This window comes from Mytilus galloprovincialis, chromosome 2 (genome assembly GCF_965363235.1).
Source record: "Mytilus galloprovincialis chromosome 2, xbMytGall1.hap1.1, whole genome shotgun sequence".
Taxonomy (NCBI): Eukaryota; Metazoa; Mollusca; class Bivalvia; order Mytilida; family Mytilidae; genus Mytilus; species Mytilus galloprovincialis.
Window position 1 is genome coordinate 75,533,763 of NC_134839.1, and position 14,723 is coordinate 75,548,485.

A 14,723-nucleotide genomic window follows, 5' to 3' on the forward strand; every position below is an offset into this window, starting at 1 on the left:
TTCTTATGATCATTTCACAGCTCTCTGGTCAGTTCTTCGGACAATATCGACATTTTAAGATTAAGATAATAACACAATGTTGACTTCTGTCCCCCTATTTTTGACATTTTTACCTTTTATGCCTGTTTGTTTAGTTTACAAATCGTTCTCATTATAATGGAACTTGATACGACTGTCATACAAGTGAAAGTTGTAGCTAGCTATAAAACTAGGTTTAAGGTAGCACAATACAAATATTTTTTCATTCCCAATCAGACATCTTTAAACTGATGTAATTTATTTCATCCTTCTTTATAATTTATAAATGAGGTACCAAAAGAAAGAAGAAAGAATAATCTTTCAAATTGTGATAATTTCATTATGACATAATTATTACATAATCAATTGTTATGTAATTAGTTGCTATATTGTGATGTCCACACTTGAATGAATTTAGCGTCTTTGTTCTTCATAGCATCCCAAAATATTTTATAGATTCTTGTACAACACAGCTTGACCTCAAAAACTTTGTCTCAGATTTCCAAAAACATCAATAGAACAAGTTTTATACCCAATTGAGTTTAGTGATCTCTTATGAATTGATGTTGCAAACTTCATTGAAGATTTATGAGAGAATGAAATACAATAGGAAAAATCTGAGACACTGTTTTGGAGGTCAAACTGTGTTGTGCAAGAATCTATAAAATATTTTGGAATGCTATGAATAACAAAGAAACTAAATTCATTCAAGTATGGACATCACAATATAGCAACTAATTACATAACAATTGATTTTGTAATAATTATGTCATAATGAAATTATCACAATTTGAAAGATTAATCATTCTTCTTTCTTTTGGTACCTCATTTATAAAATTTAAAGAAGGATGAGTGGAATTACATCAGTTTAAAGATGTCTGATTGGGGATGAAAAATCTTTGTATTGTGCTACCTTAATTTGCCGTTTTCTACATCTTGAATTGCCTGTACCAAGTCAGGAATATGACAGTTGTTATCTATTTGTTTGATGTATTTGATTAGGGACTTTACGTGTTAAACTTTCCTCGGAGTTCACCATGTCTGTGATTTTATATGTAATTTAATTTTATAGCCATTATTTCTTTAAATGCATTTGAATCTTTGAAGTATATCAGGTGATATGTTGAAATTGAGAAAAATCAATACGTTTCCATTGTTTTTTAACGAATCGGTTTTATCAAGTTAGAGACTGTACAGATATATACTTATTTATTTAATGTTCTCAAAGTTTGACAGACACACACACACATACAATTGAGCTATTCTGATATTTAATATGTGTTTTCTTTATCACAAAAATTTTGTAAAAAAGTAAGAACTGTCTATCGAACTTTTAATTCCGTTTGTTTTATTGATTAAAAGAAAGAAAAAAAAACCGCGCGCTGAGGGTCTTATATTCAGCAGAATTGAAATATTATATACATGTAGACATGTTTTCAGATACCAAGTTATCTATATAATGGATATACTTTTATTTTTTCTCCGACTTAATTTTTCAGATAAAAAATTTAAATGATGCCATGAAAGTTAAAACCCTTATGTGTACCTTTTTGATATAAAGCATAGCGATGCGATAATGTTTTTTTTTCATACTTAATATAGAAGCAGGAAAGAAAAACCAAATCAGTTATAAAATTGATAATCGACAAACAAAACATGACAACAACTCTTTTAAAAAAAAATAATCCATGAGTCCGAAGCGCTTTTCTGGATTTACCTTCATCAGGATCGCTCAAAGCTAAAAAATGATTTTGTTATTTAAAACAAACTGAAATAGAGAGTTGCCATCACTGTCTCTTGTTACACAATAATATTCACTTTCCGATTTGTCACACAGAGGGAAATTTTCAAAAAGTAAAGGTGAAACAAATAAATGATAAATTCATCGAATCGATTGCATAAGATTCAATAACACTGACCAGAGCTTAAAAGTCCATATCAGATTGAAATAAATCCGTTGGAAAGGGACGCTACCTAAAGTTTTATAAAATAAAGGTTGAATCAATTATAGTATTTGTCTAAAAAATGATTGACAAAAGATAGAAACATGTGTATTAAACCTATTGACAGGATTTTACTTGACCACCAACATATTTTTGGAACATATGGATTAAGTGATCCCTGCTCTTGAATAATAGAATCCTGTATCAACTTATCAGAAAATGATAAGCACAGTAAGCACAGTAAAACAATATCAAACGAGTTAACCTATCACAGATTGTTGAACTGTACGAGTTTTGCAAAATCGATTATTTTGTATGTTCCCTTTACAATATATGGTCTAATATAGAAACATGGTAGATTTATGTTTTAAACACGCTGCAATTCCTTGAATGTTATTTTACATGCTTTCTAATTGAAAGGTAGAAGGTCTGTTTCTATATACATGCATTCAACGTAAGAAACAGATGATAAAACCCTTTCCCATGTTAAAAAACAATATAGAAATAAAAATATGTTGCATGTTTACCATAAAACAGGTATCCATCGTATAATCAAGTCAACATAATCAACTACAGGGTACTATACACCCTTCAACAAGACTGATTATACTAATATTGAGCACCTACTAAAACTATTTTTTAAAGTATGATTTAATTCGTAGTACATATTGGTTTCATAATATTGTGTTGGAACACTTAACATTTATCTTATCTACTAATACAGCCTGCGTGTACAGATCCTTTTGTCAAAATATACTCGTTTGTTTCCACAGAGAGCATAATGGTGTAGGAATTGAAGTTATATCGAATTATTTATGTAACATAGTTTAATTAAAATATTGCTTATTGTATATGCATACATTGCATAATTGATTCAAGATTACATTAAAATCCATACGTTATTGTTCGTATCGTTCTAGTGTAGTGTTTGATAATATAAGACCTCCGACATTTGGATGTTTACTTTCCGTCTCCGAAACGAAAGTACTACAATCAGTTGGACAATGTATCGAGGAAGCAACGTTATCGACACCTGCTTCTATTGATTTCAAATCACTGCTTTTGGTAATTTTAACAGTTTCTATTTTTTTGGTGTCTATTTTAGATTGGTTCAATTCTCCAATGTCCAATCGATTTTGAAGAAATGGCAAACTATCTAGATTGAATTCAACTTTCATTATTTCTGTGTAGGTTTTGGTATTTGTGTCTGTTGAAAAGCATAGAATGGCATTTGGTGATCCTCCCATTGTTCTGTTTATTTGAACCTGGAAAGTTAACGCATTTTCACTTGAGACTGACAAGAAAAGCATCCACAAATGAGCACCACTGCCTGATTTTAGTCCGATACATCCTGCCGGACGTAATTTGAATCGTTGGTATGGTGTTAAACCCAAATTCTCGGACTTGTGAATAAGAAAGTGTCCCTCTTGCTGTTCCTTAGTTATCAGTAACTTGGTCTGTTCTGCGCGACAACAATTGACTCTTAGCCGTAATGTTGATGAATTTCTCTTCAGAAAATGAACTAAAATGTTGCACAATATTCTACTGCCATAAAACAAATTCAATTCATCTGTCAATTCTATCTTCGAGATTTTTTCTTCTTTAATCTTAAGTACTGCTGCAAAAGATACTCTGTAAAAAAATGCCATATAGAAGTTCAGTTATAATGGTCAAACACCAAACATATAAAAAAAAGATAAATAGTCAAGCATAAACTTTTGTAATAGCATTCACCCTGTTTAATGCGAAGTCTACTAACTTTCTTTTTAAATTGAGTGTGAATTAATTATTTCTTTCGACGTTTCCATCAATCTCTACTTTAAATTTCTTTGTACAAAGTAAATAAAAATATGTCGCTTGTTTTTTGTTGCACTTCAGTGTTTCTGTTGCTTTGTTGTTTTTCCCTTCTTCTTGATGTGTTTCCCTCGATTTTAGTGGATTTGTTTGTTTCTCAATAGAATTATGACTTTTGAACAGCGAAATACTTCTGTTGCCTTTATATAGTACAACATATTTCAAAATAGGGTTTATTGGATCAATTTTGTTTAGGTTGTTAATGAATCTCTTGTAAACCTCATAACGACTTTCAGAACCAAGAATATTACAGTTTGTGTTCTTGTCAAATATAGCCTATGGTAGTTATTTACAATTGCGTCCTTTGGTTTATTGAAAAAGTTGTCTCATTGGCAATCATATCATAAATGATTTGGAATCATCGAAGCTTACTTTAGTGGTGGTAAAGTACACATCATTTGAAAAACTTATTATAAAAATCACAAATACCCGTCATATCCATAAAGAGAACCACTGTAAATAGAATCTGCACTCTTCTTTACGGAATCAACAATAGAAGCGAATCCATTCTTGTAACCAACCAATAAAACTTCTATTTTTGACTTATTCTGAGGCTTAAGAGGAACGTTGGTGAAGGATACCACTACCTTAATTGGTTTTAAGAATTTCGCCTTATCATATTCAAAGTTGACTTTGTTGCTCACATGTTTGACATGTCGTGTAGATGTGTGAATATTTCTGGAAAACTCAACGTCTGGGGTGTGTACCTAAAACAATCCAAGTACAAAGTGTACAGCTATATGCCAAAATTTCATTTAAAATAAATGTGTAAAAAATATGTACATAAAAAAATAATGAGTACATGTTTTCATTCTTATATTGTGGGGTTGTTTGTCGATCATTCAGACATCAAAATATTGCTTTCTTCAATTCTTCAATTTGTTACATGTATTGTAGTCTTCACCAAAAACCAAAGAGAAATTATATTTTAATAATTCAATCGGGATTACATGTATTGTGTATTTGGCCTTTTACGCATTTTTTTATTCGATTGTCACTGAAGAGTCCTTTGTAGACAAAACGCGCGTCTTGCGTGAATATAAAATTGCAATCCTGGTATCTATGATCAATTCAATTATTATATTATGTTATATGCTCAATTCAATGATCAGATGTGTATCGGATTCTGATTAGATTAAAACAATTCCGAAAACCACACATCTAATGGACAGGTTTAAGGCAAAAAGGAAACATCTCTTGGTTCACATTCTATACTAACCATATACCTAAAGTTTTCATTTGATTTTACACAATCCTTATCAAACTTTAGAATACATGCACAGCCATCACGGATGTCTATTTCAGTTCCCAATGGATTAACAGTCGCATTCATTCGCTTTGTCTGAATAACTATTCCAAAACTATGAAGTTGATTGCAGTAAAATTCAGCAAAACCATTCTAAATATAAATATAATATCATATAAGTAAGGGAGAAAGCATCATATATATCATATCAGCCATTGTTGTCTTAAATAGCAAGACAAATTTCCATTTTCAAATTTTATTTCTGAAATAAAAATAATCTGTAGATAAAAATAAAAATATTTGGTGTGAGTGCCAATGAGACAACTCACCATCCAAGTAAAAAGTAAACAATTATAGTTCAAAGTACGATCTCCAACACGAAGCCTTGGCTCAAACGGAACAGCACGTTATAAAGGGCCCCAATATGACTTGTGCAGAACAATTCCAGTAAAACTGTTTTATCTTTTAAAAACGTGGATGCTAGATTTTGTTTTGTAACAATATTTGATTTTTTTAACACCGAAAAAAATTAGTTATTTTATAAAAAAAAACAAATCCAAATTCAAAACAGGTAAAACTATCAAAACAAAACAAACAAAGCATAAAAAATCTATCAAGACATAATAAGGTAACCAAAGCTACCGTTCTAAAACTAAGAACACTCTTCCAGAACTTTTTTTTGTATTGAAATTAGTTAATTACGAAATATTTTAATGAATTTTATGTGATATATCAAAATAGATAATCACTTTTTGAAGGACAATACATGTAACTCATAATAAGATGGTTTCAATTATATTACATTTAGGAAATGTTCTACTGCTGATAATTTCTATGGATGTTTTTGGAGAGATAAAGATAAAAAGCAAAACAATAGATTGATTTTGAAATACATATTGAAAAAAAGTTTTAAAACATTCATGAAAAAAGAGATTCACAATTTTCCTAGAACTCAAAATATTGTATACACTAACTTAATTCCTTTAATAACTTGTATGAGGCAAACAACCAGACAATGTCTTTTTAATTGATTACTAAACACATTTCATAAACTGAATGAAAATGTTGCGATCTTTGCAAATTTTTCGATTTTAGGACTTTATTCATATTATGTTTTAATTCATGGCAATGTTTGATCATTCAATATGACTGTCTTTAATTACCCTTTCAAAAAGTTTTTATTCTTCGATAAGATATCAGTGCTACAAATTAACATTTTCTTAGTTTAATTTTCAAGTGAAGAATAGCAGAAGTAACAGGATGTTACCGCTCTGACTTGCCTTATCTCTGCCAGAACCATTCTGGCACGCATTAGTTCCGCTCATACCTCTTCTGACTCGTCTTACTTCAGTCCCGAGTTTTAATGGTGTTCATGTTGTTTGCTTTAAAGGTTTTTTTTTGTAAAGCTTTTTGTTTGATTAACGTCAAGTGTATAGTGTTTTGGACTGTTGTTTGTTCGTCCTTAACATTTGACCATGTTTTTGTTAAAGGATTATGAATACTCTTTTATAATGTACCCTCCAAAAAAAAATAACTAAATAGGAAAATGATGCGTTTTTAGCTATTTATTGGACATAAATCTGAACAATAAATACTTAAATGTTATAAATAAGAGGACATGTGGATATTGTTAGGAAAGACACGAACCCAACTATTCAAAAACAACAAATTACTATAAGTATAGGTGTAGCAAAATTTACCTTTACAGTGGCTTGAAACATTTTCCACTCTAATCCGTCATTTATCCAAGCAAAAACCTCGTAAAATTGGCTCACAGTCTTTTCAACGAAAGAATCTCTAATTTTGACACTGAAACTCACTTGGTCGTTGTACTGGGAAGGTATATTAAATTTAAAAGAACATGTCTTATCTAATTTTTCTTTCTGAACTTTAACACAAGGATTTCTATTTTCTTCGTCCTGCCGTGGAACAGTTCTGAAGATATCAGACACAAATGTTTGTTCCAAAGGGAGGTTTAAGAATTTGAGTGAATTATTTTTCTCATCTGCTGTCCATTTGGTGGTTATGAATTCATTCAAAATACTATATAAACTGCTTGGACCTGTAATACTGACATCATTTTCTAGGTTGATAGTACATGTAGTAGTTCCAGGTTCTGTATCATCTTCAAAGTCGGACGAATAGCAGTCATCACTTGAGTTTCTATCATCCATTCCAATTTTTCTTATCTTTTATCAAAATAAGAAGATGAAGTAAGACTGACAATGAACAAACTATTTATACATGTAAGATCAAAAGACAAATATATGAACATATATTCTAGATCACCGTATTGTCTTCGACAATTAGGAAACTCATACCGTAATATAAGCTATTATAATGAATAATTATAATAACAAACGGTCCCTGCCAGAATGATAAATTGGGGTAAAAAATTCAACTGAGAATTAAAAACTAATTTTTCAAAGAGCAATTAAAGGTTTTTTCCATCCCCAAATGATCATATTTTGAAACGAAATTATAAAAAGCTTGTTTAAAAAGTCATGTGTGGTGTCAGACGATAGCTTACGTAAAGCGTATCCCAAAAATATATGATTTCAATACATTTTTGCTTAAAAAAAGTAATGTGTAATCCTAAATGCAAAAGACCTTACGTCCCAGGCACTTCTGGAAATCGGAAAATATCACCTTATAGTAAACAGATATTTAACAGAGACTAGTACCTCTGTATATAGACATAGTATACAGTTATTTTTGTTAATGTAAAACTAATGGTTGTGGTGTGATTATTACTTCCTTCAAAATAGTTATCAAAGGTACCAGGATTATAATTAAGTACGCCAGAGTCGCGTTTCGTCTACACAAGACTCATCAGTGACGCTCTTATCAAAATATTTATAAAGCCAAACAAGTACGAAGTTGAAGAGCATTGAGGATCCAAAATTCCAAAAAAGTTGTGCCAAATACGGCTAAGGTCTGGGATAAGAAAATCCTTAGTTTCTCGAAAAACTGTAAAACAGGAAATTTCTAAAAATTACCACATTATTGATATTAATGTCAACCAGTAATATAGTTATGAGTTGACGGTAGTTGTGTTTGCTCCACAAGATTTTACCCTAGTTTTTAATTGTGCAATTTTTTTATTTTTTTTGTGTAATTTTTTGTGAACTGTTGAATTCGTATTATTGTTTTTTAATGATGGCTTTATCTGTTTTCCTTATCTTCTGTTTTGCTTGTCTGCATAAAATCCGATGCCCCTTTCAATTACTTTGCAAAAAGCAAGTGTTTTAACAAAACATTGCAACCAAACTATATTTTGATTTCCTCCCTTTACCTTCATATACGTTTAAGGTTTATGACCCCTTCTGTGGCATTTCAATTATAAAATTTAAAAAAACGCAATAGTATCTTAACAGAAAAGACAATGAAAAATATAGATGGACCATTTTTGTATATATGTCAAGGGGAAACTTCGTTCAAAGCATTATTATTTATAGTTTAATTGCATTTAGTATAAAAAGAGAATTTGGTGAAAATAAAACCATGATGTTTGTAAAAAATCCGCAGTCTTTAATACAGAGATTTTTTTATAAAATTTTTAAATTACTCTTATGACTTATTACTCTATTACTTCTTTTCTATATGATCAGCTAGCGTTTAGAAACAGTGTACTTGAATTGGTCTATATTTATATTAAAATTTTGTTTTAAACAATATCAAAATTTATAAACTTGTTTTTAGGAAATCATTGCTAGCACTGCATGCAATAATCCTCTTTCAATCAAACATCGAATTGCCAAATATGAGCGTACGAAGGGAAAGGCTGTGGATTTTCTATAAAATTTTCATATGTTTAGCATTGAATCAACACAAGTGTACATAATCCTTAAACATTAAAACTCTTCAGGCATACCAGGTTTACAATTGTATATGCCAGATAAAAATAAAAGGTTTACAGACACTATGACTAGTTTTTTACCGTTATGTAATTCACAGATGATGACGGTTATGTCCGTATTATTGTACTACATGTAACAATATTCCCATCCCCTTTTCTTCGAATGTGACAATATTAGATTTATCACTGAGGTTATACTTACCTGAGCATTACGACGATACCACATGTAACACATGATTTCTTTACACTTCAAGAGCATATGAAATAACTCCGGGTTTTGGTGGGGTTCATGTAGATCAGTTTTCAGTTTTCTTTGTTGTGTTTTGTGTACTGTTGTTTGTATTTTAATTGTTTTTCTTTTCTTGTCATGCTATTATGAGTTTGTTTTCACCTGTAAGTTTGAAAATCCCTTTTGGTATCATTTGCCTAGCTCTCTTTACAATGCTGTTTTTATCATTTTACATCAATGTTAATATATACCTAATATATGTTTACATATATTTATTTATTTAATAAAATGCAATAAAATTATATTATTGTACTTAAATGTAATACAAAATATGAAACTTACCAACGTGATTTTAACAGTGTAAGGTTTGAATTATTTTAAACCTAACAAAACAAAGACTTTCACTTTTCTGTTTAAACGTAACTTGATATATATTAATCGTCAAATCCACTAACAATATAAAACGTATTATTATTTGAAACAATAAAAAAGATATACCATATCCTTATTGTTTACCAATAAGATCATGGTTTCTAAACAGGGTATTGTCTAATCCTTATGAACCATAACTATGTGCCTCCCTCGATAATTGAAAATAAAGTGTACCAAACCACTGTGCATGAACTCGTGCTGAAGTTTGCAAGGCAAACATTTTCCTGTAGTCCATTCGAACTAGTTATTAGTTTGATATATTAAAAATAAGTACGCATTTTAATAATGATTTATAACACAGTGATGTGTGCTACCTTTGTAATTTAGTCGCACACAGTTGAAACAATTGTTTATTTTGCCGACGCCAAAAAAAAACTGTCAATGTGTTGTCAGAAAACGGCGATAACACAAAATTATCAAATAAGTATATCAATCTCATTAGAAGAAATTGTCAAGTTACTTTTAGAAGAAATACATATTTTTTCATACTGAATCCATTTGTAAAGTCTATACGCATCTGGTAATCATGCCGTCACCGAGCATGCATATATATTGACAGATTGACACGAATCACACCAAATAAAACGTTGTGATCTCAGATACTCCGAAAGGGTTGCAGATTTTTCAGCTGGCACCCGTTGTTTTGCTAATGTAAGTACAAACCCTATGACAAGTCTAAATCTGTGAGTCTTGTTCGGGTGAAAAGAGGACGACCATGTGGTTACAACGATATGAAAATATTCGTCATCATAAGTGAATACAGATATTACTTATATCCGAAAATGAGGATGATAAATACAAGCCATGGAATATCGTATCAACTGAGATTTATGCTCCGTATGCAGACGTTCCTGGAATATTACTACATAGAACACACCTTGTTGTAAATGTGGTCATATACTGTTCAGTGCCCTTACTTGTATAAATCATGATTTGTCAAAGTAAAATGGATAATGATTATAAAAATATTTGGTGGGAGAACATTATTTAAAGGTTCAAGGTTAGGGATGAACGCCCACAAATATAGTTAAACCCTCCATTATCTACCCGACTCAAGCCAGGGACAGTTAGCCTGTAGCAGCTGCTAGTTGCGGTATGTCATTAGTATTTTTTATTAGTGTTGCAGCATCAATCTGTACATTAATATTGTTGGTTTTTTTTAAATCGCTGCACAATTGCCATGTCGTACACTTTGTAGCTTACCAATTTTTTTTTTAATTTATTTTGCTTATTGTAGAGTATCGTACGGTGATTTACTATTGTTCTAATCTTTGTCCTAAGGCGCCTTAAATGGATAGTTGTGACATAGCAATAATACTACATCTCCTTACTTTAATTTTACTACAAACAAACATAAGCTAACCCTGTTGGATCTAAAAGCATTGCTTTCGAATAAACGAATCAATCGGGATGACCGTATAGCTATCAAATAGCATATTAATAGCAACACTGTCAAATAAAATTGAGAATGGAAATGGGGATGTGTCAACAACCCGACCATAGAGAAGACAACAGCAGAAGGTCACCAACAGGTCTTCAATGCAGCGAGAAATTCCCACACCCGGAGGCGTATTGTATTGATAAAAAATAATCATCATCCAATGAAATTTGTTTATAAGTTAATTTATGTTTGTCTATGATAGTAATGTATTTTTCACACTGAACTGTTTCCTTACAAGGCACATACATTTTGTGTTCTCGAATGCAGAATTAAACAGTGTTTTTTAAATCACGAATATTAGTGGCATTATTTGGTTGTAATAACACTTAATGTAGAATTAGCTCGATTCAAATTTTGTCTTTGATTCCCACTTGACAGAAAATCTAAACTGAAATCCGCTTTTGTAATATCTCCTCTTCTTTGGTTGTCCGCTGAAAATTCTATAACAGCATTTGTTGATCTGCCCATTCCTCTATTTAATTCAACAGAAAACAACGTGTTATTCTCTTTCGTAACATACATGAAGAAAAGAAATGGATGATTTTTTATTCCGGGTTTGAGTCCTAAACAACCGGTTGGTCGAATTCGAATCCTTTGATGTGGAGGTAGTAAAATATCCCCAGATTCGAAGATAAGTTTGTGGTCCTTGTGTGTAGCAATCATGTCATCAGAATTTCGTTGCAAGCAACACTCAGCTTTAAAATATAAAGTTGTATTATTTTTCTCGTGAAAAAAAAAATAAAACTTTCGATTTCCGTAAATTAAATCCAGTTCGTTTTTTAAAGTTTCTGCAAAATTCTCATTACCCGTCTTCCCACGTTTAATTGCAACAAAGGCTGCCCTGAAAAATACCAATACCAAGTAATCAATGTTTCTGTTTTGAGTAGCAGTATTTAAAACGAAACAAGACGGTAAGTCTAATGAGTTGTAGAGTATACTTCAATGAGACAGCAGTAGGATATACTGTTCTCCAATGAGACAGAACATTATTGACATTTTTCCGATATACTGTTCTCCAATGAGACAGAACATTATTGACATTTTTCCATCTTGTTATTATGAAGATGCTATTTATAAAAAAAATTGACACATGTGAATATTTAAAACACAAGTAAATTATGTTCTGAAAGGTTGGTCAACATTAAGAAAAAGAAACCAGAAGTTTCTAGATACGATGAACAAAACTAACATACAGATCCTGAAAATAATTGTTGCAAGTCTACCTATTGATAAAAAAATTGAGACTTTAATGTACAGCATTCCAATTTGCCATCAAAATGTCACAAATCAAAATAAAGCAGCCAGAATTTTTTCGAACCATAGCCATAAAAAAAAGAAGACAAAAAGCTGACATAAAACACTACTAAGAAAAACGAAAGATTCAGCAACACGTGTTAACCAAATATATCATGTAAAGTCTCGGGTAATGTTTTGACATTTTTGTTCATTTATAAAAAAAAAAAAAAAGCTTTAAGCGAAATATCCTTTTGCATATATTGGTAGATGGAAAACAAATATTACAACACATCACTCATAATGTAGTAAGACTTGAAAATTGAAAAAGGAAATGGGGAATGTTTCAAAGAGACAACAACCCGACCATAGAGCAGATAACAGCCGAAGACCACTAATGGGTCTTCGATTTTGCGAGAAACTCCCGCACCCGCAGGAGCCCTTGCCTTTTTGTAGTTTGGTGCATAACATTAAATATTGTCCTGTATTGATACTATCATAGTGCAACTGAAAACAAATGTTTAAAACTATTTTCCATAACATTTAATACGCCTTCTTATACCTGTTCTCTGTTCAATATTTCCATAGACATAATGATTGCTGATGTAACTTTAAAATTAACAAATAATGCTTAAAATTACCCGTCATAACCTTCCACTTTTCCGGTAAATCTTCCCGCTGTCACCCTTTCTGCTATTGTATCTAGGATAATAGGGTTTTCATCTTGGTAGCCAACGACCTTAATAAACCCTAATGTGTACCTTATTTGACACATATCAAAGCGATGAGAAAATGTTTGTTTTCTTCTTTTTTCCAATTTGGACTTAAAAACGGAAATCATGTGCCCGAAGAGGTTTTTTTTATTTACCTTCATCAGGAACTCTCAAAGCTCAAAAGTGATTTTATTGATTTTAAAAATATTTTTAGTTCAGAGTTGTCCTGGCTCTTGTTACTCAATAAAATTCGCGTTCTGACTCAACATATACAAAGACATTATCACAAGGTAAAGGAACTAAATGAGTAGCTCATCGAATTGGTTGCATAAGATTTAACAACACTGATCGGAGCGTAACAGACATATCAGGTTGAAATAAATCAAGGGAAAACGGATGCTACCAAATTTTTATAAGATTAAAGGTACTAGAATCAATTGTATTTGTCAAAAACCTGACTGATGAAAGATAGAAAAACAGGTACATGATTTTGTTTGACCACAAAAGAAAATAAGATAAAACTATTTTGAACAAAATATTTTTGGAACAGATGAATCAAGTGGTACCTGCTCTTGAATTACAGATTCCTATATTAACTTATCAGACAACAACATCAAACGATTTCATCTACCACAGATTGTTGAACTGTAAGAGTTTTGCTTGATCGATCTTTTTGTATGTTCATTTTACACCATATAGTATTAATGAAAGAAAAGGGTAGATTAGTGTTTTAACCAAGCCACAACTCCTTGAATGTAATAAATATTATACATATGCTATCTAATTGAAAGTTAGAAGATATGTTTCTACACCCATGCATGCAATGTAAGAAACATATGGTCAATCTCTTTCCCATTTTCTGGAAATTTTATTGAAAGACCAATATTGAAATATATTATTAAGATGTTGCACATTTACCAATATATAACAGGTATTCATTGTATAAACAAGACGTTATCAACTACAGACTGCCTTTATCATTATTGAGCACTTAGTTAAACTAGGTGGGTTTTTTTTAACTATGATTCAATTCGTAGAACATATTGATTTCATAAAATCGACTTGGGACACTTAACATTTATCTTATCTACTAATACAGCTTGGGTTCGAGTATCCAGACCTTTTGTCAAAATATACTCGTTTGTTTCCACAGAAAGCATAATGATGCAGGAAATGAAGTTATATCGAATTATTTAGGTCACATATTTTAATTAAAATATTGCTTATAGTATGTGCATACATTGCATAATTGATTCAAGTTCATATTAAAATCCATACGTTATTGTTCGTATCGCTCTAGTGTATTGTTTGATAATATAACCCCTCCGACATTTGGATGTTTACTGTCCGTCTCTGTAACGGCAGTACTACAATCAGTTGGACTATGTATCGATGAAGCGACCTGGGGTGGTTTTCTCGAAGCTATCTTAGGACTAGGACGTGTCCTAAGACCATCTTATGTCTAGTCTTTGTCCTAAGTCGTGTTCTCGAAGCTCTCCTAACTTAAGATATATCACATTTTTCGTCCTAACTTTAGGACACCTAATTAGGTGTCTTAAGATCATCATATCTTCATCCTAACGTTACATGCATGCTTTTTTCTCATATTTTAACGTGAAGATAAACGCGAAAAGAAAAGCACCATCGGTTATTAACTCGTATAAAGAAATTGTGCATGATTTGAAACTATGAACTTCGTGTTTTTACGATACGATGACACTACGAATTCAATATTCTTATTTCAAAACAAATTGT

The 14,723-nt window shown here is 31.2% G+C and overlaps 1 protein-coding gene across 1 annotated transcript; it reads right to left on the minus strand.

The window, feature by feature from the left end:
* Positions 1-2,743: 2,743 nt before the first annotated feature.
* LOC143064400 (uncharacterized) lies at positions 2,744-7,245 on the minus strand. Its single transcript, XM_076237207.1, has 4 exons — positions 6,762-7,245; positions 5,035-5,214; positions 4,245-4,522; positions 2,744-3,593 (listed from the first exon to the last, which is right to left on the minus strand). The coding sequence occupies exons 1-4, from the start codon at positions 7,233-7,235 to the stop codon at positions 2,861-2,863; spliced, it is 1,665 nt and encodes a 554-aa protein (XP_076093322.1). The 5' UTR covers positions 7,236-7,245; the 3' UTR covers positions 2,744-2,860.
* Positions 7,246-14,723: the final 7,478 nt, after the last annotated feature.

Bases quoted from the DNA above. Each gene is read 5' to 3' on its own strand.
- LOC143064400 (XM_076237207.1), bottom strand. From the start codon at position 7,235: ATGGATGATAGAAACTCAAGTGATGACTGCTATTCGTCCGACTTTGAA. The intron at 5,215-6,761 runs GTAAATTTTGCT...ATTTATATTTAG, and splicing joins TGTTTCAAGCCACTGTAAAG to AATGGTTTTGCTGAATTTTA. The intron at 3,594-4,244 runs GTATTTGTGATT...ATTTTTTTACAG, and splicing joins TCTCTTTATGGATATGACGG to AGTATCTTTTGCAGCAGTAC.